At 53.2% G+C, this 25,318-nt stretch overlaps 8 protein-coding genes across 8 annotated transcripts; 4 read left to right on the top strand and 4 right to left on the bottom strand.

The window, feature by feature from the left end:
* Positions 1 to 4,451: 4,451 nt before the first annotated feature.
* On the top strand, positions 4,452 to 5,716 carry KD926_007505 (AHA1 family protein; the record flags this gene model as incomplete). Its single annotated transcript, XM_053100366.1, has 3 exons — positions 4,452 to 4,674; positions 4,731 to 4,813; positions 4,895 to 5,716. 3 exons carry the CDS (start codon positions 4,452 to 4,454, stop codon positions 5,714 to 5,716), a joined length of 1,128 nt encoding a protein of 375 aa, XP_052955946.1.
* A 471-nt stretch (positions 5,717 to 6,187) lies between these two features.
* On the bottom strand, positions 6,188 to 8,064 carry lys9 (saccharopine dehydrogenase (NADP+, L-glutamate-forming); the record flags this gene model as incomplete). Its single annotated transcript, XM_053100365.1, has 6 exons — positions 6,188 to 6,283; positions 6,374 to 7,198; positions 7,270 to 7,308; positions 7,368 to 7,654; positions 7,821 to 7,874; positions 8,013 to 8,064. The coding sequence occupies 6 exons, from the start codon at positions 8,062 to 8,064 to the stop codon at positions 6,188 to 6,190; spliced, it is 1,353 nt and encodes a 450-aa protein (XP_052955945.1).
* A 341-nt stretch (positions 8,065 to 8,405) lies between these two features.
* Positions 8,406 to 13,013, bottom strand: KD926_007503 (putative glycerol-3-phosphate acyltransferase Sct1; the record flags this gene model as incomplete). The annotated part of the gene is made up of 6 exons (XM_053100364.1): positions 8,406 to 9,365; positions 9,581 to 10,030; positions 10,749 to 11,798; positions 11,851 to 12,119; positions 12,172 to 12,769; positions 12,843 to 13,013. 6 exons carry the CDS (start codon positions 13,011 to 13,013, stop codon positions 8,406 to 8,408), a joined length of 3,498 nt encoding a protein of 1,165 aa, XP_052955944.1.
* A 464-nt stretch (positions 13,014 to 13,477) lies between these two features.
* Positions 13,478 to 15,207, bottom strand: KD926_007502 (ankyrin repeat domain-containing protein; the record flags this gene model as incomplete). The annotated part of the gene is made up of 2 exons (XM_053100363.1): positions 13,478 to 13,643; positions 14,045 to 15,207. 2 exons carry the CDS (start codon positions 15,205 to 15,207, stop codon positions 13,478 to 13,480), a joined length of 1,329 nt encoding a protein of 442 aa, XP_052955943.1.
* A 1,158-nt stretch (positions 15,208 to 16,365) lies between these two features.
* KD926_007501 (uncharacterized protein) lies at positions 16,366 to 17,314 on the top strand (the record flags this gene model as incomplete). The annotated part of the gene is made up of 3 exons (XM_053100362.1): positions 16,366 to 16,376; positions 16,553 to 16,724; positions 16,784 to 17,314. The coding sequence occupies 3 exons, from the start codon at positions 16,366 to 16,368 to the stop codon at positions 17,312 to 17,314; spliced, it is 714 nt and encodes a 237-aa protein (XP_052955942.1).
* A 373-nt stretch (positions 17,315 to 17,687) lies between these two features.
* On the top strand, positions 17,688 to 18,588 carry KD926_007500 (cytochrome b-c1 complex subunit 6 family protein; the record flags this gene model as incomplete). The annotated part of the gene is made up of 3 exons (XM_053100360.1): positions 17,688 to 18,006; positions 18,271 to 18,393; positions 18,524 to 18,588. 3 exons carry the CDS (start codon positions 17,688 to 17,690, stop codon positions 18,586 to 18,588), a joined length of 507 nt encoding a protein of 168 aa, XP_052955941.1.
* Positions 18,589 to 19,209: 621 nt separating this feature from the next.
* On the bottom strand, positions 19,210 to 20,893 carry KD926_007499 (putative cell surface receptor/MFS transporter (FLVCR); the record flags this gene model as incomplete). The annotated part of the gene is made up of 4 exons (XM_053100359.1): positions 19,210 to 20,058; positions 20,127 to 20,502; positions 20,563 to 20,675; positions 20,762 to 20,893. The coding sequence occupies 4 exons, from the start codon at positions 20,891 to 20,893 to the stop codon at positions 19,210 to 19,212; spliced, it is 1,470 nt and encodes a 489-aa protein (XP_052955940.1).
* Positions 20,894 to 22,006: 1,113 nt separating this feature from the next.
* KD926_007498 (involucrin repeat protein) lies at positions 22,007 to 25,317 on the top strand (the record flags this gene model as incomplete). The annotated part of the gene is made up of 3 exons (XM_053100358.1): positions 22,007 to 22,171; positions 22,245 to 25,145; positions 25,207 to 25,317. 3 exons carry the CDS (start codon positions 22,007 to 22,009, stop codon positions 25,315 to 25,317), a joined length of 3,177 nt encoding a protein of 1,058 aa, XP_052955939.1.
* Between the last annotated feature and the right edge of the window lies 1 nt (position 25,318).

The following is a 25,318-nucleotide window of genomic DNA, read 5'->3' as shown; positions in this document are numbered from 1 at the left end:
AGACCAGCGGGGCCTCACTCAGGTTCGATCGCCTTCGTGAGGTGTCTAGGACGGGGAGTCAAAGTGCTAACTAGAGTATTTACCAGATTTGTCTCTCTCGCCGCCCCCGCCGCCTTATTCACCCCCTAGTCAGCAACAGCAACATCGAGACCATGTGAACGCTGTCCCCGCCATGAGAGCCGGCTCTGCATCGCCTGGTGCGGTCTCTACTTATAATGGTCAGGTGCACCATGGTGCCGAGACTCCTGTGGAATATCGCCAGCAGCCTCTTCCTCGTACTCGTCCGTTGTCCGTGGTAGGCGACGCAGGTTTGACGAGGCAAGTTTCGTTGCCTCCGCCTCCTCCCTTGCCTCAAGGGATCCCGAGCTCCAGGTCTTCCTCGCAGAACAGGACCGATGTATACCGAGAGCAACCCTCGTTCGCTTCGAGCTCTAGGACATACGTGACGGCTTCGCCGGCGAGTGTACAGTCGTCACTCCCGAGTACCCACAATGGTCACATGGTAGCTACTGCTCAGTACGATGACATGTCTCGACCGCCAGCCTCCCGACGAGCTGTCTCGGCGGGCCCCATTGTAGGTAGTGCGAGTACATCGAGGGCTACGAGTCAGTCTCGAAGTCATTCACCGCAGGAAGGTAGATGGGAACCAGGAATGCCCCTTCCGCCACCTCCTCCAGGTCCTCCCCCTTCCTCCACAAGATCACAAAGCGTCAGTGGCTTGTCTGATACTTCCTCCTCTTTACGCCACTCGCAGTCTGCAGCTAGAACGAGGACTCGACCTCCTCCAGTCTTGGGAACCAGCCTGGATACTGTCCCCCCCACCCCCGCTGATTGGGTGGAGGAAGGGTCTGCGGAGGCTCGACAGAGGGGCAAAGCACCTTTGCATATTAATACAACAGACGTTCCTGTCCACCACCCTGAAACCAGCGGGACTGGATCGGGGGTCTCCGCCCATCCTCAGAACTCTGTGACAAGCGGCCTCTTCCGCAGCCCAGCCATTCGAGATACGAGCACCAAGGGTATTAGAGAGAGGCGAGTTGAGCGTCGAAATAGGCAGAGTCAGGTCATGGACGACTTCAGTGCCGTATCCATGAGTAGCAACCCTTGGGCTGATGCCTTGGAGCAAGTCAAGCCGTCCAACCTAGTCCTGGACGACGTCAACGCTGCTCCTGAGAACGCTCGACAACCGGCTACTACACGAGCCACACCGCGCAGCAATCACAGCGTCGGGTCCGATGGTCAACAACCCACTTCGCGCTCCAGGGCCTCCTCGACTGGCCTTTTTTCCAATCGTTCCTCGTTCTCGACTCCTCGAGCCGAACCAAGCCCTCAAGGACCATCTCGAGTTTATGCGCAGACCCCGCCGTTCTCGCCCGATGGAGACAAACCGTCCACGTTCCCCAAGGGAACTTCTCCGGTGTTACCGCCGAAAGCTCTCCCAACACCGCCGTTGCAATCTGCTCAGGAGGTCAAACCACCGTCTCGGCCTGAATCTAGAGAAGATCGTCCGGTCTCACACATCTTGCATTTGCCAAACGATCAACTGCAGTCCGTTTCAACACTATCTCCCCGTCGCGTTCCGATGCAGCAGGGACCCTCGTTGAATTCTGTTGTGAACCAAGATGCAACCTTTATGAAAGACGCAATTCAAAGGCACAAAGAGTTTATTGAGAAGGAGACTGGCGCTGTGGATGAAGCGGAGGCTTTGAGAATTTTTACCGATTTTATCATTGCAGAATCCCAACTCCGGCGAGAAAGGTACTCTAAGATCTGGGGCTCAAATCCGCTGGATTTGGAAGGGGTTCGTCGGAAGCTCTTTGAGCTTCCACCCAAGCCTGCTCCACCTCTTCAGCCAATGCTTCCTCCTTCGCTGTCTCGGCGGCCATCCAGAGGAGCCCCGAGACTAGATATACCCCAGCAGTCTCGTCCGGAGTCTGCCTGGTGGAGTAACTACAAACCCTGCCTGTCGCCGATAGCGAGTCTCAGTATGAGCAACGACGAAATGAGCTCCCGAGGTCGTGCACCTAGTCGTTGGTGGGAGTCCAAATCCAGCAGCGAGGGTGGCGAGCGAAGAATTCAGCGGTCTAAACGAGAGTCCAAGTATATGGGCCTGCCCCGCGAGTCTTTGCAATGGCCGCAGGGACGTAATTCTGTGGAAGCAAGCAACTCGAGCGATGCCTTCGAGCCCGCAGACCAATTTGGTGCCTATGGCCCGGATGAATATCCACCTGAGAAGGTCGGATGGCATGAGGATTTCGCGCCGTCGGAGTATTCTAGCACCGCCGGTCACAGTAATCCTAAGGAGACGCAAAAGATGGACGTCTCGAGGCTAATCACCTTGCCGCCTCCGTATCCCCGCCATCATCCGGCTGTAAATAACAGCCATCCGGACTTGGTTGCATACCGTACCCTAGTCCGATCGATCAGCGATCTCTCCGAGATCAAGACCACTAGGCAACGTCACAAAGCAGAAATCGAAGCCCTATCACAGACCCATCAGGAACGAATCCAGGAAGGTCGTCGACAATTCAAGGCCAACATCCAGAGTCAGATCCAACAAGGAAGCATTTCATTCGCAGAAGCCGCAGAGGCCGAGGCTGCTCTGCTTGAGGAAGAAAATAAACACGAGCGGGATCTGGCAAAACAAGAGCTGGATGCCTATCAGAATACCGTACTTAAACCTATGCACGCGATTCTGAATGATCGAATCACTAAAACCACCACCTGCATTAACGAACTACGCAGCAAGATGTTTGACGACGCGCAGCATGAAACCCCTGACCAGACCCAAGAGGAGGGTGACGAGAAGCCGGAATTATTGGAAAAACTGACGCAGTTGAAGTGGTTATTCGAGGCGCGGGAGCATTTGCACCGCGAGATGTACGATTTGGTCAGCGATCGGGACGAGAAATACAAAGCCGTGGTCCTATTGCCTTACAAGCAGAAGCTTAACGAGGAGAAAATGCGCGAGACCAACGCCTTCTTTGTCAAGGACGCTCTAGACCGGCGGGTCAACTACGAAGCAAGTGCATTGGCCCGCCTTGAATCCTTCTTGGCCGTGATTGAAGAGAACGCGGCTCGGGGTGTAGAGCTGCAGCTCTCTGCCTTCTGGGATATTGCACCGTCGCTTCTCACCTTGGTTCAACGGGTCCCCGAAGACCTCGATGGCTTTCAAATCCAGATCCCGACCAATGAATATGAAGAGAACCCAAGTTACCACCGCCATCCGCTACAATATCTCTACACACTCATCTCACACGCTGAGAAATCCAGCTACCAATACATTGAGTCGCAGATCAACCTGTTCTGTCTCTTGCACGAAGTGAAATCCGCAGTTATGAAAGCCAACTGCAAGCTTATGGAGGCACAGCGAATTCGCCAAGGCGAAGCCGAAGACTCCGTGCGGCGGGAGATGCAACTCTCCCGGGCAGATGAAGAGCGGGCCCTGACCAACGACCTCAAGGATAAAGTGGCTACGGTGGAAGGACAGTGGACCGAGGCTTTAGGAAGCGCCATTCAGGGCCTTCGGGAACGTGCTAAGGAGCAACTGATGGAGGAGAATGGGTGGGAAGATCTGGAGCGGCTGGAAGAGGCATGACGGGTCGAAATGACATGGCCCCTTTGATGACTTGTTTTTCATTTTTACATTTCCTATGATTTTCATTTTGTTTTCCGAGCCGCTGCTGTGGTGGAGAACCGAAGCGAGTCTCTCTTCACTGCAGCACGCGACGCTCTGCAAGATACCCTTAGTCAGCAATACCACGTGACCCACCTTCTAGAGGTTTCCTTTTCTTTAGTCTCGCTTTTCGCTCTTTCTTCCGTCTTCTCTCCCTCTCCAACACACGATGCTATTTAACTAACAAACCCCCCTCCTCGCCGCGGTACTTCCCTCGTATCCTTGAACCTTCCCTTCTTCCATTGGATCCCGGATTGATCTACTTTTGCAGCCTTCCAGTGCTTGGAGCTTGCTCTTTAAACTGTGAGTATTAATTTTTCTCTGTCTCTTGCCCCACCCCTCCTTTTTGGTTTCCTCGCACACTTGCTTAGTACCAATTGGTACCATTCCACTGCCTCACAGATGGAATGTGCCTCCCCCCTCGATGATGAGATCTTATAGCTGGCACCAGTCAGAAAGAAGCCTGGTTTGAAAAAATCTTGCTTCGTTGCTGAGTAGCTGCGATCCGGGAACGCTACCTGAGATCCTGAGAAATTTGTCACAATAGCCTTTTGCTTACCAACTTTACCATTGGTGATTCATTGCTGACTGAGATCTCTTCTCTTGACAGAACCTTGATTGAAAAGAAAAGAATCTGCGTTGTGCAGAATTCCTTACAGAATCCCGGAGATAATACGTGCCGTTGTCTGCATTAGAGTACAACACCTCTTACAGCAAGAACAATTAGCAAGATTATTTTTTTTAAATAAACAATTATAATACCAGCAATATCATCATGGTTCTCCACAACCCCAACAACTGGCACTGGGTCAATAAGGATGCCTCGGCGTGGGCCAAGGAGTACCTGACCAAGAACCTTTGCTCGATCTCTGTCGAGGAAGATGGTGTCTCTGCCAAGATCTCCAATCTACTGACCGTGGATGGCGACGTAGATGTCAGCCAGCGCAAGAACAAGGTCATCACTTTGTTCGACGTCAAGGTCCGACTCGAGTATGAAGGTTCGTGAATAATGAGTGCTTCATCCTTCTGGGGCACAACTAAATCCTTTCGACAGGTAAGACCAAGGACGAGGAGGCTGTTAGCGGCACCATCACGATCCCTGAGGTAGCCCACGACACAGAGGAAGATGAGTACGTTGTATGTTCCCTTATAATGTCCCCTCTCAGTGCTTTGTCGTTGGGTATAGGGTGACTGACTGTAGACGCCGGTAATGCATAGTTTGAAATCGAGATCCATTCGGAATCCTCTTCCAAGCAGCCCGTGAAAGACCTCGTTCGCTCCAAGATCGTACCGCAGCTGAGACAACAGCTGGTCCAGCTTGCACCGACCTTGATCGCCGAGCACGGCAAGGATCTTCAGCATGCCCCTGGAGTCAACCCATCCAGTGGCTTTGCTGCCCCTACCTACCACCCTCAGACACGGAAGCAGGCCCCTGCTGCCAAGCCCACCACCACCACGACTACCAATAAAGTCTCTGTGAACACTACCACCGTCACTGCCTCGGATGAGTTCCGTACCACTGCGGAGGAGCTGTACAACACCTTCACCGACCCTCAGCGCATTGCCGCTTTCACCCGTGGACCCCCTCGTCAGTTCGATGGTGCCAAGGTGGGAGGGAAATTCTCTATCTTTGATGGCAACGTGAACGGAGAGTTCTCCAAGCTGGAGGCCCCCACTTTGATTGAGCAGAAGTGGCGCTTGGCTCAGTGGCCTGAGGGACATTTCAGCACCCTCGAAATCAAGTTTGACCAGAACAACGCCGATGGCGTTACCCAGATGCACGTGACTTGGACCGGCGTCCCCGTCGGCCAGGAGGACGTCACCAAGCAGAACTGGGAGATGTACTACGTTCGCAGCATCAAACAGACATTCGGGTATGTGCTCTCCCCTGTTTACTGGCCAATTTGCTTCCTTACCATTCTTGCTGCCAGATCGCGCTTGCTTTCTTGGAGACAGCTGCTGATTTCTTTTGTTGTACTTGTTCTCGGTGTAGGTTTGGCACTATTCTCTGATAACGTGCGCAAATATTTGGAGACTTGATGAATCCACCATGGCAAGGTTTGGGGATATGGAAGCACCTTGAGGTTATCTGCGTCCCAACGCGTCCGTCCGCTCAAAGGACGGGTTTTAGACGAAGTTGATATCTATTCCCAATGACCAGTCTTGGACGCTTTTCATACATACACATTCCTGGCAGTTTGAGTCCGTTTGGCTCCTACTTTTCTTTTGGCGCTTATGAGGGTATGGTTTCGACGATTGCACGATAGAAGAAGGTCACACGATTAGAACAAATACAAAGATGAAATTCATATTAAATCAAACAGTAACAATAGATCCCAGAATACGGAATAGAGGCCTTAATGATTTACGTGGAGAGCGCGTGATTCTAATCCATGGATATCCTTGATTCCAGTTCCTTCTAAAGATAGATAGAGTAGATCGTTACATAAATTTCATTTTACTTTTCTTTAATCGTCAAAACCCGCCACCGAGGCAGGTAGAGAAATCAATTTACAAAGTCTTCTCGATCATCTCGATGTCGTAGTCCTCCTTGAGGGTCTTCAGGATAGGAGCGCAAATGTCCCAGGTCATGGGAGCAAGGACACCCTATTGGTTTGATTGAGCACGTTAGCAAAAAAAAAAAAAACTCTTTTCTCTTCTTTTGACTAAGGATGAGCAAGTAGTAGGGGAGCATACCTTCTCGCTGATGGTACCGTCAAGAACCAACTTCACGGCCACACCGCAGGGGACACCGACGGTCTTGGCCATGGCGGAGTAGCCGCCAGGAACACCGTACTCGCACATGGTGCTGGTGCGGGTCTCCTGGGAGCCGTCCTTGTGCTTGATGCCGAACTTGTGCTGGAGCATGACCATGTCGCGCTCCTCGGGGGCGTACTGCATCTTCTTCTCGAGCGTGGCGCAGAGGGTGTCGAGGGGGTTGCCGCGGGGAGTGATCTTCTCGTCGGAGAAGATACCGATCCAGCGCAGGCCAGAGATGATACGGTTGCGGTCCTCGCTGGTAGCGAAGGCAGTCTTGGACGAGATGGCCGCTTCCAGGTCCTTTTCGCTGGACGAGGGAGCGCCCAGGATCTGCTGGGTGGCCTCCTTCCAGGAGATGGCGGAGTTAAGAGTCTCGCGGGGCTCGTCGGACAGGAAGCCGATGTCGACGAGGGCCTTAATCATCTCGGGGAATCCCTGGTAGCGGAGGGTACCGCGGACGAGGTCCTGGGCCTCGGGGATGTTGTAGCGCTCACGGAAGGGCGTCGAGTCCCGGTTGGGGTACGCAACAAAAGCGAATCCGGGGTAGATGTAGTAGGGCTTGGCGGTGGCCATGAGGTCGGGGCCGGCCACGCTGAATTCCTCACCGTTGCGGTAGAACTTGGCAGCGTTGCGGAGAGCAAGGAGCACGCCACGGCTGGACCACGAGAACTTGTAGCCGAGCGGGTTGTCGGAGCACTCGGGGGCGGGGAGACCACCGCAGTAGGAGAGGAAGGAGGTGATCTGACCACCCTCGGCGTGGACCTTTTATGCCAGAAAGAGCTCGAGTCAGACGGATTGGAAAGTCAGATGGAAACAGGACTGGAGGAACATACCTCGGAGATGGTCTTGACGGCATACAAGTGATCAATACCCTAAATAGGCAATTAGATACCGGACAGGTCGAAGACATCAACCATGCGATGCGTCATACCGGGTCGAGACCGATCTCGTTCATGACGGTGATACCGGCCTTCTTGCACTCCTCATCCAGCTCCATCATGGCGGGAGAGACGTACGACGTCGTGACGACATGCTTCTTAGTGCGGATGGCGGACTTGATCACGAGAGCGTGGAAAGTGTAGGGGATCAACGAGATGACCAGGTCGACCTGCTCAAGAGCCTTGTCCAGGGCGGCAGGGTCGTTGACGTCAAGGGAAATGGCCTTGGTGTTCTTGAATCCCTCAGAGAGCTTCTGGGCACTCTCGAGAGTTCGGCAGGCTGCAATGCACGAGAGGATCAAGTGTTAGCCTACCATACGCCTCGTGAATCCTTGCCCAGTCCTTTCGTTGAGGTTTCTTTGGCGTGAGCGAGGGACAACAACGGTAGAGTGCGTGCGGTGGAGCAACATCATCCCATTCCGTGCTGTGATATCAATTGAACGTACCGACAGTGACCTGGACGTCGGCCTTGCTCAGAACCTCGACGGTAGGCTTGGTGACTACAAACGAACGCAAATAAGGTCAGCCATTGACTAAGAAAGGAAGCTTTGTCACCGAATGCGGGGCTCCGGATGAAACATGGACTGGGGAAGCCCTGGGGGAACGAGGGATGTCAGGAAGAGAGTAAGACGGCATACCGAAACCCGAGCCCAGCAGGAGAACCTTGGAACCAGCGACTTGGTTAGGCATTGTGACGATTGGAGGGGATGAATGATGTGATTGAGAGGAGAGAAGAGAAAGAGAAGCGGGCGTGAGTCAAGGAAGCAACACCTCAACGATGGTGGGGGGTCACGTGGGCCTGCGGTATCGGAGGGGCAAGTCAGACAAATCATGACGCTGCGAATATAATTATCCATCTAGAAGAATGCGGCTATGTATGAGAGGCTATGTACAACAAGAACATTCGAGGGGGGGGATATCGGTCGTATTGTTATGTCCAGAACAATGGAACTCCAAAAAAAAGACACTTCGAAGGGGAGGGAAAAAAAAAAGTCAAGAAACTCCGTTAGGTAGAATGCGAGGTATATAAACTACAACCCCTTGACCTTCTCATCTTCCTCGGGAGATTCTGACGAGTCTCCGTCAAAATTCCCTTCGGCCTCGGGATTCTTGCGCGACTTCGAAATCCTCCGTTGCCATCCTAACATGACCGGCAGGAATTGCCACAGATCAAATTCAGGCCATAACACATCGAGGAAAACAATCTCCGTATCTTCATGACATTGCCAGAGCATAAAATCGCTGAGACGCTCGACGCCGGATGTACGAATGAGTAGGTCAAGAGGGGGGGTGTCCTTCGTGAAAAGATGTTCTGATAACGTTTGTCGCGTGATGGTTTCCGGCGACCTAAAAACAGAGCGACCCGACTCATTTGAGACGGCAGTTTTGCCGTTCGCTGCCTCCTGGTGGCCGCCGAGGTGAAGGGTAGTCGAGGACGAGAAGGAAGAGCCCGACTCGTAAATCCTGTTCAGACGATCTGGTTTCGGCTGACCGTCCTCGCCTTGAGACAAAGATTCAGATGATGAGTCGACATCACTACCGCTTTCCTCCGTTTTATGATGCTGCGCTCGGATGTTCAACGCGATGTGACTCTCCGAGAAGGGAGTCCGCGATCCGACGGACGCTGCGTGAGCTGAGTCTAGCGGCTGGCTATATTCGGCGACGGTATCCCGAATGGCGCCGGTGATCTCGTCGCGAGAGGTATAGGGGAAGCAAATGTTGAGAACTCGATCACCGTTGTTAGCGGTCATGTCGACCGCCTTGCTTACCGCGGCGAGTACGTCCGGTCGGAGAAGGTCCAACCGACCCAAGATGCGGACCTTGGCGCCATAACGATCTAGAATTTCACCGTGTTGGGCCATCTGAGCAAGCTTCACCCGAGCCATTTCCATCAAGGAATCCACCTCGAACTTCGATCGCTTGAAGTTTTCAATACTGAATGCATAGATCGTGACCACTTTCACACCGCTTCGGTAGCAAACTTCGAGGATCTAAGGAGCGAGCATCGTCAGCAGTTGAATGTAGGGAAAGTGTATTCGTAATGGCGCTTGTCGTGCAACCCCGATGCAATGGCCGTGGCGGGTCAAGCAATAGGATATCTCGCGACACCAAACTCAGGATGAAAAATATCCAAGAGAGGCCACGGAGTAGTACGAGTGGCAATAAGACACCCCAGAAACCGACAGACTGCTTTCGCTTGACTCACCCTAGCCAGTGCCTCAAATCCCAAGTTATGCCCTTCGACCGTTTCGATCCCGTGTGTTCGGGCAAATCTTCGGTTCCCATCCATCACAAAAGCAATATGTTGTGGAACTGGCCCTTGCCTGAGTGCTCCAACCAGCAACTCTCGAAGCCTGGACAGAGCGAACTCGATTGGCGGAGATGCAAGGAACCATTTCCGAAGACGGGACAGGTGCATTGATGTCGACATGGCGTTCGGAAAACGAGAGCGACGGCGACAACTGACGGTTGAGGGAGTGGCCACGGAGATGCTGAGAGTTGGCGGATCGGAAGCGGTGTCAGGGAGAGGATTTGCGGAGCAACGGGGGAGGAGGCGAGACGGGGCGATTGAGATGGGAGTGGGTTCAGAGAGTGGCCAGTCGACTAGGGACAGCAGACGACGGAGATCCTGGCTGGTAGGGCTGTGTCCATCAGGCTACACTGTTCTCCGTTTCACCCCTAAGTGTAACAAGACAGAAAATTTTCTAATTTGGGCGAACCAAAGACGACGATGGTCGATCAGACACCGAAGGGAGGCGAAACGGGACCCCGGCCAAGGAGCTAGGCGATAGGAAACGGAGTGAAGGGAGTTGAGAAAAAAGAGCGCAGGTAGGCCGAGTACCAGAGCGAGCCAGTCGGTGACAGGTCGATAGAGATGGGCGAGGCCGAGGATGCGAAGGGCGACGTAACCGCCAGCCAGCCAGACTCTCGGTGGGTCCACGTGGATGGAAGCTTTCCACCTTCCCAACCATCCTCTTTCCATAGATACTGGCGCATGGCATCCCGTAGTCAACACGTTGATTTCGCCTGCTCTCTCGAACTTTGATCTACTCCGGTTTTGCAGTCAAATGGAACTCCACGCCGCCACCCACCCACACATACACCGTACATCCGACCCAACCATGCAACGCCCAACACCGTCCGCTTTTCAACGCGAATCAATCAATTCAAGGCTCAAACATGACACTCAGTGCTCCCCGATAAGCTCAAAAGCATAATGATAATTACGACTATTATTATATATTCTTCCGATTCTCATCCCCTGACGGCGTCCCGGGCCCCGAGCCCGCCATATCCCAACTACTACTGTCTTCACTCTGTCGACGTCGTCGCTCTCCCCGTTCTCGCATGGCATCCCGAATCTTGGTGCTCACCTCTTCGAATCCGTCATTGGTGATAACTTGGCTGAGTGGCTTCAGTTGCTGTCCAGACGAGCCAGGCCGACCTCCGAAGGAGCTACTGCGACTGCGGCTGCGACTCGGAGGTCGCGTCGAGAAGAAGCCGATGTTGGCCAGGTTATGGAACGATTCGTTGCGGGGAAGGGGCTCTTGGGTTGGAGAACCCTCGCCGAATTCCGTAGTACTCACTCGTCGGATCTCAGGAATCGGAAGCGGTTCCTCATCCGGCCTACGGTTGATCTCGCGGAAGGGATCCGTCACGATCCTCGCCGCGTCAAAGTCTGGGAATAATTCAGGGCCCAGAGTATTAATGGCATCGGTGACTTGCTGAGCCAGCTCAGCGCGTCGTTGTCGAAGTTTGACGAGGGTGTTGGCGGAGGATGGATTCAACGATAGGACCAGTGGACGAAGGGATTTCAAGATATCCATGCCAACCTCCCCAATACGAAGAGCCGCAAATGTGATGGTCGGAAACAGGATCATACCAATAGGCACGATCAGCCACAGTGGCATTTGGTCTGGGACGATCCCTCGGATCCGATTGTGGTATGCCCAGAAGGTGAAAGCCGCCGTGTAGAATGCATAAAGGGCCGGTGCAAAGGCGAGAGCAACCAGAAGTTTCCACGTTGCCATAACATCCCGCCCCTGCAATTTAACTGTGGAGGCAGCCAGGGCCTCCTTAGATTTCTTGATGGAGATTAATTTCGTGGCGATGAAAACGGGGGCGAACAGAAGCAGACCGGGGAGCGTTGCAATGGCAAGCAAGGCTAATTTGACCAGGCGGGAAATTAATGTGAAGATCACTTGAAAGAATCTGAACTTGGCATAATCGACTTGGTGGTCGCGGATACCCAGAAGACGCAGTTGGTGATTGTAGTCCGCAATGGACTTTCTCAGATGCACAATACGGGGATCATCTTTGAAATGCGTATATCCTTTGACCAAGCGTCGGTTCAGCTCAACGACCATGGGCAGTGGGAGCTTCTTGCCCCTGGTGTTGTAAAGGCGGCGAGCAGCCTGGATAACCTGTACCTTTCTCAGTTCTCATGTCTTGCAAGAAGCGCCAAGGATAACTAACCATAAGAGTTTCGTAGTCAGTGCCAGTGACCGTCACTGCAACCAGGCTTTGGTATATAGTGTCTAACAGGGCACCGACCGACTCTCTTCTTTCTCCGCGTTTATACTGTTCGACGAGTTCTCTTGGAACCTCGAATGGGGTTCCGAACTCAATGACCGCGCGGGATCGAAACTTGTGGGCGTGGAAGTAGTTCATTCCACAGGGTACAATCTTCAGGCCACAATCCGGATTATCCGCCAGCGTTCCGAGGGCCATCAGAGCGACACCAGCTGATATGAAATTTATTAGATGCCAAAGGCCAGATTCAACGGAGTGACCCACCTTTCAAGGGAAGCAATTCAGTGCGATCATGGCTACCACCTTCGGGGAAGATACCAACGCAGCCACCAGAATTAAGCCGGGCGAATACTGCCTCGTAGACTGCCGTTTGATCTACGTGAGGAGAGACCTTGAACTTGGAGCCCCTGAAACCAGCCAGATCTTTGTCCGACGAATTTCCCGTAAATTGGCCGTCATCCGTGATGACTTTCCGCCCGGTAAGTTGGTATAAAGCATCTCGAGCTTTGAAAGGCTTCTTCAAGATCAATTCCTCCGGGCCTCGAATCTCCGCAATTGTTCCACTATGTGAAGTTCCATTGATAGTAGGCAGAGCAATTGTGCCGTCCTTTTCGAATCCGGGTCCTTCAAAGTTGGTATCCACGCCGCGCACCAGGGTTGGCTGATTCACAGGATCCGGCAGATAGATCGTTCCAGTGCCGACCTTCATGTTGTCCATTGCTCGGGCGACGGGGACTGTGCCTATACCTCTAGCTAGTAGGCCGATAAACTTGCGCCGGAATGATTTTTCCGCAATGAGCCATGAGATGCGGCGATGAGCTTCGATGCGCAACGCACGCATAAGAACCAACGAATCAACGAACTACAGTGAAGCCTATTATTAGTATATACAATGCCCAAAAATGCAGAGGCGAAGGGATTAAGGGGGATCATACTTGATTAGCATGAGGGGCCGCGACAATAATCATAGGGTCCTTCCGAGGGATCTTCCAAGACCCTCGCGGGTGCACCTCCCTGAAGAAAAGGTCCACAAGCACCGAGAATGTCCATAGAACGAGGTCATACAACCACCCAATTAAGGGGGGGATGTGCGGCTGCTTCGCCATGATTTTACTTGCGGGACTTAACACCGCCGCAATTCCACTTCACTTCAACTTGGTCGCAAACTTCTGGAGAGACAACGGAAGGGGAGTATGGGACGGCGGCTGGGCGGCGGAGGGGGAAAGGGAAAACAAAGAGGACCGAGCAGGCGACAGGACTGAGTGGCGTTATCCTCCGACAGAGTGGTGAAAAGCACGCGTCAACACGACACAACAGAGCGGCGCATGGGCAGCTTAGGCTGCAAACTCGATTGAGTCGGGCTAGAACTGATCAACGGGTCGGTCTTCGAGTAGTTTTGAGGAGACTCGCTGCGGTATCAAACGGAGACTTGCGAATCAACGGTAGGGAAGGTCGATGCGAGAGAGGAAAAGAAAATCCTAACGGCTGGCCCATGTGACAAAGGGCCGTTACTGTCAGTCATGGACTGGGCACTTCTGGGGCGGGGAAGAAGAGGAGCCGGACGGGCGCGCTAATGTCCGTCGTGGTATCGCGTGTCCCTTTCGTCCATTGAGATCGAATCGGGCCCGTTGGACTGTGTTACATCATCATGATCCCATTTTAGCTCGTTACGGCCAAAAGCAGGGAAGGTGCGACTGGCTTGGATGAAAAACCGAAATTTGTTGAATCGAGCGTGTCTGTTGAGGCTTGAGTTGAATCGAGAGCTCCACGAAGGTGTTGATGCTTGGTGTCCAGAGTCTTGCAGGAGTCAAACAGAGGGAGAGCGCAAGTCGAGTCTGCCCCCCGTGCTTCCCAAAAGGGTTAAGCGCGATTCCTTATCATTCGATCCTCAGGCAAACATCCCTACCACTACCCGGGCAGGTAAGAGGTATACATTCAACAGTTCAACATATGCAGGATGGTCAAGTGTTGGGAGATCAGGCAGATCACCTTGCGACGTCGGTACTCCGTACATACCTATAATGTCACTACAGTCTAAGTACTACTTGTTCACACTACCTAAGATACTCTGTGGGAACATGGATGTCAAGATATTGTCATATTAATTTTATCACTCGACAAACATGTATATGCCAACCTCGAGATTTCAAAACACGTCTGTTCCCCTTGAATCCACAAATCCCCGTTTGCAAACGATTTCACAAACTCGAGACAGTCTTGATGGATAGCCACCCGAGGATCTTCCAGCAATACATTCGCCATCTCATAATTCCCATCATAAACCGCCATTCGCAAGGGCTCCACTCTTCCGTATGGAATGATATCGGCAATGGCGTTGACGTCGACCTCTGACCTCCTACACAGAGCACGCACAATCTCGGCATTGCACTGGAGTTGCTGGACTGCATAGTGTAGCTCCTGACGACCCCATTCGTCCGAAATGCCAACCGCACATTCCAGTTCAATCAACTGCTCGGCAATCCCAGGGTTGTTTTTGGAATAGCACAGAGCCCTATGGAGAGCCGTTTGGCCAATGAGGTTCTGTTCGTCAATAAGCTCCGGATAATTGATCACGATATACTCTATCAGTCTGGGGTCTCCTACCAGGGGCCTGGAAACTTGTCGCCCGTCCTCTTGCACGAAGGGATAGAACTCCATCCAATCGTAAATGGCATTGTGCAAAATCGTCGATCCATCTTGTCCGGTCAGACTCCCGAGATCCGTGCCGTACTCAACGGCATAGGCCAAGATATCTAAAGCATCGGGACGATTCCGGATCAAGTGGAAGACATTCATGGACGTGATTTTGACTCCAATCTCAATCAAAGAGTATATAAACTCGCCTCCCATCCTGCAACTGGCTGCCGCATGGTAGAACGGTACCCTGCATTCCACGTCGATGTTGCCGGTGAGGTCTGGCAGGCGAGGGTTGGCCTGGTACTGCAGAAGAAGATTGGCGCAGTCAACTTGATCATGCACAATCGCCACGCTGAGCATTCGATGTCCACTGATAGTGTAGGAGTCGGGACTTACGCCAGCATCGAGGAATCCTTTGAGGGCATCAAGCCGCCCATCTATTATAGCTTGGACCATGGGTTCCCGGGGAGGGATCTCTTGGTCGCCAAAGATGTATGCATAATATCTACCATCCTGCTCCTTCGTCAAGTATTTATCATAGACATCCTGGGATGGGAGAGCGTATGTTCTTGCTGTCTGCCTCAACTTCTGCCGTGCACATTGGTGGAAACCCCGAAAAGTTCGCGCAAATCGGCTCAGACTTGTTGGATCCATATAATCCATACAGTGCCAAATCATCTCAAGGGGAAGGTCGAGGATCGAAGTCATCTTAGCCAAAAAGAAAAAATTTCACATAGAGCGGATGATTCAAGTATTCAACTGATTAGGGCAAGGGCGAAAACAATGCTGCCGGCGATGAAAACCGCGGGTTTCTACACAGCTTATATATAACGAGTCGCTTTTTTAGCAACAGATGGTAATAATGGACAGATACAGATGAATGAGATTCTTTTATAATCTGAATTATGGGAATCTTGTTTGTTCTTTGTTGCGTGAAAACAAAAAGGAAACAGCAATCATAATGAGCGACAAGGAAGATGAAAGACGGGTAAACAATGGCAATCAGAGGTAACTATACGGAAAAGAGAGAAAGAGACGGGCAGTACACAGACAGTACAGTACTCCCGTTGCAAGCAGAACTTGATGGAAGAGTGAATAGAAGAATTTTTTATAATTAGGTCAGTGGATTGTGCAAGCATTCAGGGTGAAAATCGCAGGGAGAGCAGGATGTCTCATTTCTTCCGCCAGTCGAGAGAAGGTCTGAGCCGCTTTCTTTTTCTTTCTTCTTCCTTTCGTCCCCGCCTGAACCCCGCGAAAAAAAAAGTGACCCCAACTCCTCTCATCCTGACTTGGAACTATCGCCATTGTTATTCTTCCTATCGCTGGTATTGCTGCTAATAGTCATTGACACCCATCACAGTTCTCTACGTGCTCAAGTGTGACCGTGCTGAATAATTGTCGTCGTCCGCCTCGTCGTCCGCCCCCCTGCTTGTTATCGGTCGAGCTGACAATCTCGCCTTTTATCGCTCCGCCACTAGGTTAACTAGCTGGTCTTCTCCTGGGTTCCTAACCCACCTTATTCTTGATTCCGATAAACTGGGGCTTTTTATCATCGTGTTCGAACTATACAGCCAACTTAAATCCAGAGACTCAGAGCGAACATCTTGGTGTCCTCCAATCTAGGCCTTTCCGTGAGCCTGCTGTTGGAACTGGTGATCCCCTTGATTCCGTCTTTTCTACATCTTCTTCGGCTTAACTACTATCCCGTCCGTCCAATATCGCCGTGTGTTGGTTGGGCACCTGTCAAACGTAGCACACGGGTTTGCCGACTTTACCAAAGGACCTTATCACTCTAGCCCCAGGCGGTATCACGATAGCAAGATGTCGGTCAAGTATGTGATTGCTCCCTGGCTCCCTATTCCAGTTATTTGACACTAGCTTGCTCTACATATGACTATCATTGTGGAATCTAGTTATACCTCTCTTCCCTTTCTCTTTCTTCCATCCATTCTTCCTATCTTTGCAAACATATTCCATGCTGGACTGAATCTAATAACTCACTGCGCAGCTGGGTAATGATTAATGACCGAGAAGGCTTCGTTCGGCTCCCTAACGAGCAATTGATCTACACATCCCCTCCTCGTACCTCTTTATCCCTACAGCCGCTTGGTTCTTACAAGGGCAAGGAGACGTTGTCCATTCAAAGCAGCGCCGGTCAAATTTCCGTCACAAACCAACGGGTAATGCTACCGTCCTCTCTGGTTTTGGATTGTTACGAATGCTGACCGTACACGACCAGGTTGTCTATATTCCAGCACAGAAATCCAATGAGTTTCAATCATTTTCCGTTCCACTGCTCAATGTCCACGACACTCATGTTTCGGCTCCATTCTTTGGTCCAAATCAGTGGACGGCGCTGGTCCAGCCAGTCCCCGGTGGAGGAATTCCGCCGGCATTGCCCGCCGTGCAGCTGAAAATCGCTTTCAAAGAAGGGGGAGCGTTTGACTTCCACAACCATTTCGAGCGAATCAAGGAGCGTTTCCAGCAGGCTGTCGACGTGTCCCAGGAAGGCAGCCGGGGGACCAGGAACGTCGACATGTCCGCCGTCCACCTGGACGAGCTACCCGCCTACACTGGGCCATCGCAGGTCCCGACGGGGTCGGGCCCCGACAGCCACCCAAGCGGTCCGTCGCTAAACTCACAGTCGGGAACGGGTGATCGAGCAGCATCCTCAGGCCCCGATCCGATGGAACCTCCGCCGGGATATGAAGAAGTCCAGCAACAGAGTGTAGCCAATGAACTTGAGGAGAGACTTCGCCGGGCGAGCTAACGGAGGTCGGTCTACATGTTTTCAATTTTAAAGCGTGCGCATCTGGCAGGTGGAAGGGAAGGAGTATTCCATTCGTGTACAGTAAATCTTGAATTAGCAATTAATGAGAGAGAGATCAGCATTCATCTGCGAGAAGTGAAGGAAGTGAGATAGAAAAGTAAACTGATCGGGCGATTGGCCCTGCCGAGGCGTCGACCAATCACGTGTGCGACAATAACACATTCGCCGGGGCCTTCCGATTTTCCTGCTTCCGGGCGGCTTTCGTAAAACCAACCCCAAAACCTCATCAAAACCTCGTCGCTGCCAACCCTACACCACTCCACCCCCCACACCTCCCCCAGTCACCTCAATTGATACCTCCCCACGCTCCAGGATGGGTCTCGCCGATTATTTCTCCGACATCATCTCCTCCCTGAGCTTCCCTGAGGCTCAGGCTGAGGCTCCCGCCGAGACCGTCGAGGAGACCCCCAGCCAGGAGGCCCAGCCCGAAGAGAAGTCCGCCAGCGAGGAATCGACCGGCGACGAGAGCTCCGAGAAGACCGAGGAGTCGGCCGAGGAGACCCCCGCCGAAGAGACTTCCGAGGAGGAGGAGCCCGAGAAGGAGGAAGAGGAAGAGGCCGAAGAGGAGGAAGAGGAGGAAGAGGAGGAGGAAGAGGAGGAGCCCGAGGACATCAAGCCCCAGCTCGAGGAGGGTGAGTCGCTCAATTCCCTTCTGGCTTAATCGCCCTGTTTTAGTTTTGGCCTTTTTCCTGCCGCGGTCGGGGTTTGCGCGCCATGGACATCGTGCTCGATGCAACGGACAGGCGGTCGGTCTGGCGGACGGTCTCCCATGGTCCAATTCGCATTGGCCAATTCGGAACTGTCGAGTCGATACCGTTGCCGCAGGACGAGCTAAATGGCCAATTGCCTATATCATGATCTACACGGATTGAAAGCTGACATCTGTTGTCCGATAGAATGTGCCAACTCCTCCCAGTGTGCCCCCGCCAAGCACCACTTCGACGAGTGTGTCGAGCGTGTCACCCAGCAGCAAGAAGATGAGGACTACAAGGGCCCCAAGGAGGACTGCGTTGAGGAGTGTAAGTGAATATCGTTATCTCAGTTCCGTGCCGTCATGTCGGGGGCAATCAATGCAGTTTCCGCGTTCCTGTGGACGACTCTGCGTCATGTCAGAACACTCGTCGCTGACAAGCAATTTCTATCTTTTAGTCTTCCACCTCGCCCACTGTGCCACCGAGTGCGCCGCCCCCAAGCTCTGGAAGTCCCTCAAATAAACGTCTCGCTCCCGTGACGATTCCCGCCACGTTTCTCTTAATGGTTCAATGACAAAAACGGGTTTAACGAACGGCGCGTGTCACGTATTGACCATCTGGATGCGATACGAAAAGAGGAGCAGTGGATGGGAATTTACATCCGAGCGCGGGGGCTATGATATTATCCTCTAGCGCTCGCCTCTGCCTTGGTGATCCAGCATGGAAAAGGAATCGGATTCCTTCTTCGGTGTTGGATTTGTGTGTGTATGTGTGTGTTGTGTTTTTGATAAAACATGTGAAGGATGAGATGGAATGGACCCTTCGCCGTGTATGTACAGATAGCTGGTTTTTTCGCCTGTTGGAACTGTGCTTCTTAATTCTCTTTTGTGTGTTTAGAACGGAATGTTACTGCTCTCCTAGATTCGGTGTGCTCCCTATTTTGTGGCCGGATAAACGATAAAACTAACTCGATACTGAAACATTGCTAACTTGGAACATCGCGCCCAATTGACTTCAAGCCGGGGGGTTCTCGACAACAGCAAACACAAACTAACGCTCACTAAAATAAAGGAAACTGGAACTGAAATAGGGTATTGGCATATCTCATGAAACGACCCCAACTAACATCCGCCGTCGCGGACCTCATCTCGACCAAAACTTCAGGGCACTGAACTTGGACCTCGCCGGGGCTGCGCCGTCCTCTCCGCTCTGCACCTGCTGCATGTCCTCCCGACCAGCCTCTGTTGCATCCAAAACGACTCCGCGGTCGATATCCAGCCGACGGCGGCGCACATCGCGGCCGAACAGCCCGATGCAAATGGGAAACGGCGCTGCGATGACGGCAACGACAGCCGAGAAGATCAGGGCGTTTTGCATATTCAAGGGCGGAGAAGCCTGGCCCCCAGCCTTCAAGGCGTCCTGGACCAGAATAAAGATGGCTCCTAGCAGCTGGCCACCCGTCCAGCAGATGGTGCTGCCGATCTCGGGCGAGAACGGATACGTGATTTCTACGAGGTACTCCAGGACGACGGGCAGGAGGGCGAACGAGGCGGCGCCCAAAATGGCCAGGACGACGTACGAGGGCGCGATGCCGAGGGGGCTGGGCGGCGCGAAGATCAGCGCGATGTAGCAGATTGCTACGATGGGGACCAGCACTCGGATAGTACCGAGGTAGTGCTTAAAGCGGTCGGTGATGGGCGAGATGATGGCGGAGCTGATCAGGCCAACGACGATGAGGATGCCGCCGGCGATGCCGGCCTCCGTTTCGCTGAAGGCGTACGGGGATAGGATCTGGTTGAGCAGCGACGAAACGCTGTTGAAGAAGCCGACGTAGACGGAGAAGGGGATCAGAATGAGCCAGAACTCCAGCGTGCGCAGCAGCTGGCTGATGGCGGGGAGGAGGGGTGCCTGCACAGTGGCCGCGGACGAGGCGCTCGGCGGCGTGGGTGGTTTGGCGGGAAGGAAGAACGAAGGTAGGGATGCGATCGTGGCCTTGGGAGTTGTTGATGTCAGTGTCTCGGAATTCAGGCTCGAGGGGGGTATTTGGGAGGAATCTTTACGATGACGGAGATGTAGAGGACCATGTCTGGAATCTCGCTCGCCTCTTCGGCCCAGAAGGAATCGATCAGTTGGCCCAGGGCTGCTCCTAGCGGGTTGGCCAGCGTTGCGAGAGCAGTTGCGCTGATTCGTCCACGATCTGAAAACCAGAGATCGCTATATCGCGTTGGGGCACTCAGACAGAATGGCTGCGCGAACCCGATGAGGATCTGGCCGAACATGACGACGCCAAACATGCCTCCGCGGGCGCGAGTACCGGCATATCGAATCCAATTGCCTACCAGCAAGAGGGTCGACGTGATGATGATGGCGGGTTTAGGGCCACCCTTGTTGAGAGTGAGGATCACGACGCTGGGGGTGGTGGGCAAGACGTCAGTTCTGACCGACAATCTATACTTGAAAGGAGATCCCCAAGGGGGAGGGGGAGAGGGGACTCACGGACTTGCGACGCAAAAAGCGAAGAGATAGCCCGTACTCAGCCAATTGATGGCACTCTCCGAGACCCCAAAATGCTCCGACGCCGTGGTTGAGATGGAGGAGAAGGTCAACCACTACTCCGTCCAGCATGTTCATGTCAGTGGATAGGTACGAGATAGGTGAACGATGTTAGGGCATAAGTATGAACATGAACACGTACGTCCCAGCTCACGACGATATTCAACAGAACCAACTGCAACAATCCCCAGAATCGACGCTTGTAGACCTTATAGCCACGACCAGTGGGCGGCAATTCCACCGGGGGATCTTGTTCAGTGGTCTTGGAGGTCATTCTGGCGATCCCATCGTCTACAGGCACGAAAGGATAGGAAACAAGAGGAACGGAGAGGAAAAGAGGGGGTCAAACAAGAGGGGAAGAAGCCTTAATTATTTTATATTAAATGATCACCGTAAAGTTGGGACCACCAGCAACTAAGGAACGGGATGAACCACTGCTACCCCGGAAATTGAGGAGTTCGAGCGCCCATCCGAGGCTTGACGTTTCATCCCGTTGCAACCTCATTATTCAGACCATGTGTGATCGTCTGCCTCCGGACGGAGTAACTTAGGGTAGTGTGGACTGTGGAGTGTGGACTGCGGAATTCCACCAGACAGTTTGACATGTCTGGAGAATGTTAGATGATGGCATCATATTTCTCTGGCATAGTTAGTTAGTTACCCCATATAACACTCGACTCCTCCGATCGCCTCTTCCGCACAATGGAATGTGAGATATAACCCAAGAGTCGATGAACCAGTCACACTGTAATCAAATTCTGTCTCACTATAATCTTCCACACGAACTGGTTCGTGTGCAAAATTCTCCTAAAACCGGTGGTTGGGATACGATCAACATCACCGTCGTCATACATGCAGTCAATCCAGACACCTGCCTCCACTTGGGGGTGGACGATCTTCGGGAACGCAGGCAAAGAAGGGGGGAACAGAATAACGAAGAAGAAAAGCCAAAGGAAAAACAGAAAGCGAGGAATCGAATCCCGCAAGGTGGATGCATCCAAAGCCAACCTGCACATTTTCACTCGGTCGGCTCAGCCCTCGCAGATCCCCGTGATCTCCTTTCTTTGGGGTCGTTTCTTCCTTTTCTCTCTTTCTTCCTCTCTCTCTTCTTCCTGTTAAACTTTCTCTGTACCTCGTCTTCTCTCCCCATCTAAGTTTTCCCCTGGTCCCTCTCGTTCTCCAACCTCTCTCGGGGATTTATTCTTCTTACAACCCCGTTCGCACTCTCCATTCTCCCTCTTCTGCTCCGTCCGGTTCTCCATTCTCGCCCCCAGCATGGCCGCTGCCTGGTGATCCGCTTTGCTACTCGCATGAATTGGAGTGGTCTCAACTTGATCATCCACTCGAGTTTTCATTCTGAACCTATTCCCGCACTTTCACCGCCGCAATGAACCGTCTCGATCTCCGATCAAGCCAGTCGTCGTATGGCGACCCAAGGCATTACTCCGCCAATTCCTTTGGCGCTCCGCAGCCGCCCCCAACAAAGACTCTCGTGGACGGATATCGAGGCGACTTCGACAATCACAATGCCGAGACTACGCGATTCAATCCGGTATGCTTCTGAGCCCAGTTTCAGACACCCCAGTTCTCATGAACGGGTCGTTAACGTCTTGCTTCCTGAACAGCTTAACCCGGCGCATCCTCAGAGCTCGGCCCTCCTGAACACCAATGACCCCGTCGCCATGTATTTATTGACGGAGACCGCCATGGGCGACAGCAAGAACTATGAGATATTGTCGTTGGAAGAGGTTGAAGGCTTGAAGAAAGAACACAAGTTCCTGTCGGGTCGTCTGGATGCGGCTAAGCGGAAACTGGCCCTGGAAACGAAACTCCGCGATGCGGCCATGTCTCTGAGTAGACTGTACAACTCCAAGAGCCCTCGGGTCAGCGACGAGTATGATTCCGGTGGCTCCCCGAAGTCCAACCGAAGTCGCCGAAGTGTCTTCGGCCGCAGCGGTGGCTCTGGTCCGCTGGATAAGTCGGATGGCGAGCTCGCTGTGAGTGCGCGTAAGTGTGAGGACCTCTCGCAGGAAATCTGGAACTTGGAACGGAGGGTGCAGCAGATCCAGAAGCGACTGCTGGAGCACACGGCTGGTATCTTGCAAATGACCCATAAGGGTTTGAAGAAGAACAACAACAACAACAATATCCCGCACACCCCGGAAAGCCTCTCGAGCCACAACACCCGCGACAGTGTGGACGACTTCGACGACCGAAGCTTATACAAACCGTCCGATCATGTCAATGAGCTAAATGGGCAGGGTCCACGTGCAATGGGGACGGCCAACGGTACCGAACAGATACCCGGTGGTCTGGATGCGCTGCACAACATGGAAAGACGACTGGAGGAGTTGAGTGAACGGATGCGCGGCATGATTCTGGAATCCAACCCTAACAGTGACTTTCACTCGATTTCGCCTCCGTCGAACAACGGCGGCCCTGTAAATCCGACGGCAATGATTGAAGCACACCTTGCTTATATTGAAGACGGACTTGGTGCGCTCGCTAGTCAGCCAGCCGGTGCCTCTGCTTCAAAAGACGGGGACTACGAAACGGGACAAAAACTGGGAGAAATCAATGCTCAGCTGCACCATATTGTAACCCAGTCCGGGTTGTCTCGGGCGCAACCACTGCCACCGCCTCCCCAGTCATCTCATGCAGACCTGACGGAGCAACTATCCTATCTCACTCTGGGCGTGGACAACATCCAGCAGCGAATGGAAGGATTTTTGGAGCAAAAAAGCATCCTCACGACGCAGATCCAGCAGCAGCGTGAGCTGAACTCCAAGTCGGATGCGCAAAGAGACGCACATATTGCCGACCTGATCGAGCAATTGGCCCACGTGAAGAAAGATCTCGAACTGGCGGAACGCGAGGGCGAGCAATCAAGGGATCAGTTGAACTTTACAATGGAACAGCTGGAGGCGGCGCGTGGGCAGCAGCCAGAGCAGCAAATGCGCAGCATCCCCGAGGATCACTCGGCCGCTGATCACTCGGCCGCTCTCACATCTGAGAAAGAGTCTCGCGCACAAGCCGAGGCTGAGGTCTCCCGTCTGCAGACCGTCTTGCGTGAGCTTGAGCGCGAAAAGGAAATCTTCGAAGATTCTCACAAAGTCAGCGCACAGGCAGAGGCGGAAATTGTGCGTCTCCAGGGGATTATCCAGGAGCTGCAACATGAGAAAGAAACTCTCGCGGATTCTCACGAAGCCCGTATGCACGCAGAGGCCGAGATTGCACGCCTTCAGGGAGTGATCCAAGAGCTGCAGCATGAGAAGGAAGCTCTGGCGGAATCACAAGAGGCTCGCTTGCACGCAGAGGCCGAAATCACGCGCCTGCAGGGGCTCATTCAGGAACTGCAGCGCGAGAAGGATATTCAAGAAGACGCTCATGAGGCTCGTCTTCGTGCCGAGGCCGAAATTACACGTCTTCAGAGCGTCACGCAAGAGCGTCAGCACGAGAAGGAAGCCCAGGAGGAGGCCCAAGAAGCACGCCTCCGCGCCGAAGCTGAGATCGCACGTCTGCAGGGTGCCATGCAGGATCTCCAACACGAAAGGGAGGCGCAGGTCGATTCCCACGAAGCGCGCCTCCGCGCGGAGGCAGAGGTCACTCGCTTGGAAGCTCACCTCCAACAGCTGCAGTCGGGATCTAACACACATGAAGAGCAGCTGAGTACGGTGCGGTCACAGGCAGATGCCGAAACGGCGCGTTTGCAGGCTGCGATTGATCAGCTTCACCGGGACGCGGACGCGAAAGCGGAAGAAGCGGCGGAAGCTCGCGAGCGTGCCGAACAGCGGATCTCACAATTAGAGGATACAATGCAGCAGATCCGCAGCGAAGCCGATGCTCGTGTCCAAGAAGCCACGGACAAGCGCTCACAAGCCGAGAATGAAATCGACCGACTGGAAGCTTCTATGAACCAACTTCGCGCCGACATCGAATCGCAGCTCCGGGAGGCAACCGAAGGCCGCACTCATGCTGAGGCGAATGCCCAGAACTTGCAGGGCGAGCTGACCGAGCTGGAAGGAGAGGTTGTCAGAGTCCAGACGGAGTTGACGATGGCCAAAGCCGAGCTCGATGGCGCATATGGCTCACGTTCTCAACGTGCGGCCGCCAACCCTGCCATCCAGAAAGAGCTCGATGAATTGCATATGAAAAACTTTGAACTGGCCCAGGAGCTTGCAGGTCTCAAGGCCGGCAAGCCTGGTCATAACGGCAACCTGCAGCACCGTGCCGATACGTTGGAGAAGGAGCTCCGAGAAACCATTGATGACTATGAGACAATGACCAAGGCCAGCATTGAGTTCGAAAAGGAGCGTGAGCGGTTTGAAGGCCACATTGATAACCTCCGTGATCGCTGCGAGCAGCTGGAGACGCAGCTCAACGAGGAGCGCATCACCTGGATGGGTATCCACAACCCCACTATGGGGCGCGACGGCACCTATGAGACTACTTCGACCATGGTGTTGAAGAACGAGTTCAAGAAGATGATGAGGGACACTCGAGTTGAGAACATGAAGATCCTGAAGGTACATTCTTATCCCAAGTCCTTTTGGCCCCGGACCAATCCAAGCTAACGCGAACGAACAGGCGGAACACGAAGAACGTCGCAGACTCGAGACTTTGATCCGAGATTTGAAGAAGGAGCAAGCAAATGCCGCAGGCAAACCCGGCGTTGACCAAAGTGTCACGACTTTATGAT

This window comes from Aspergillus affinis (genome assembly GCF_023601865.1).
Source record: "Aspergillus affinis strain CMG 70 chromosome Unknown NODE_44_length_242547_cov_84_751050, whole genome shotgun sequence".
NCBI classification, from domain to species: domain Eukaryota; kingdom Fungi; phylum Ascomycota; class Eurotiomycetes; order Eurotiales; family Aspergillaceae; genus Aspergillus; species Aspergillus affinis.
The sequence above is the reverse complement of the archived record's forward strand: the minus strand, read 5'-3'. Positions and strand labels throughout refer to the sequence as shown.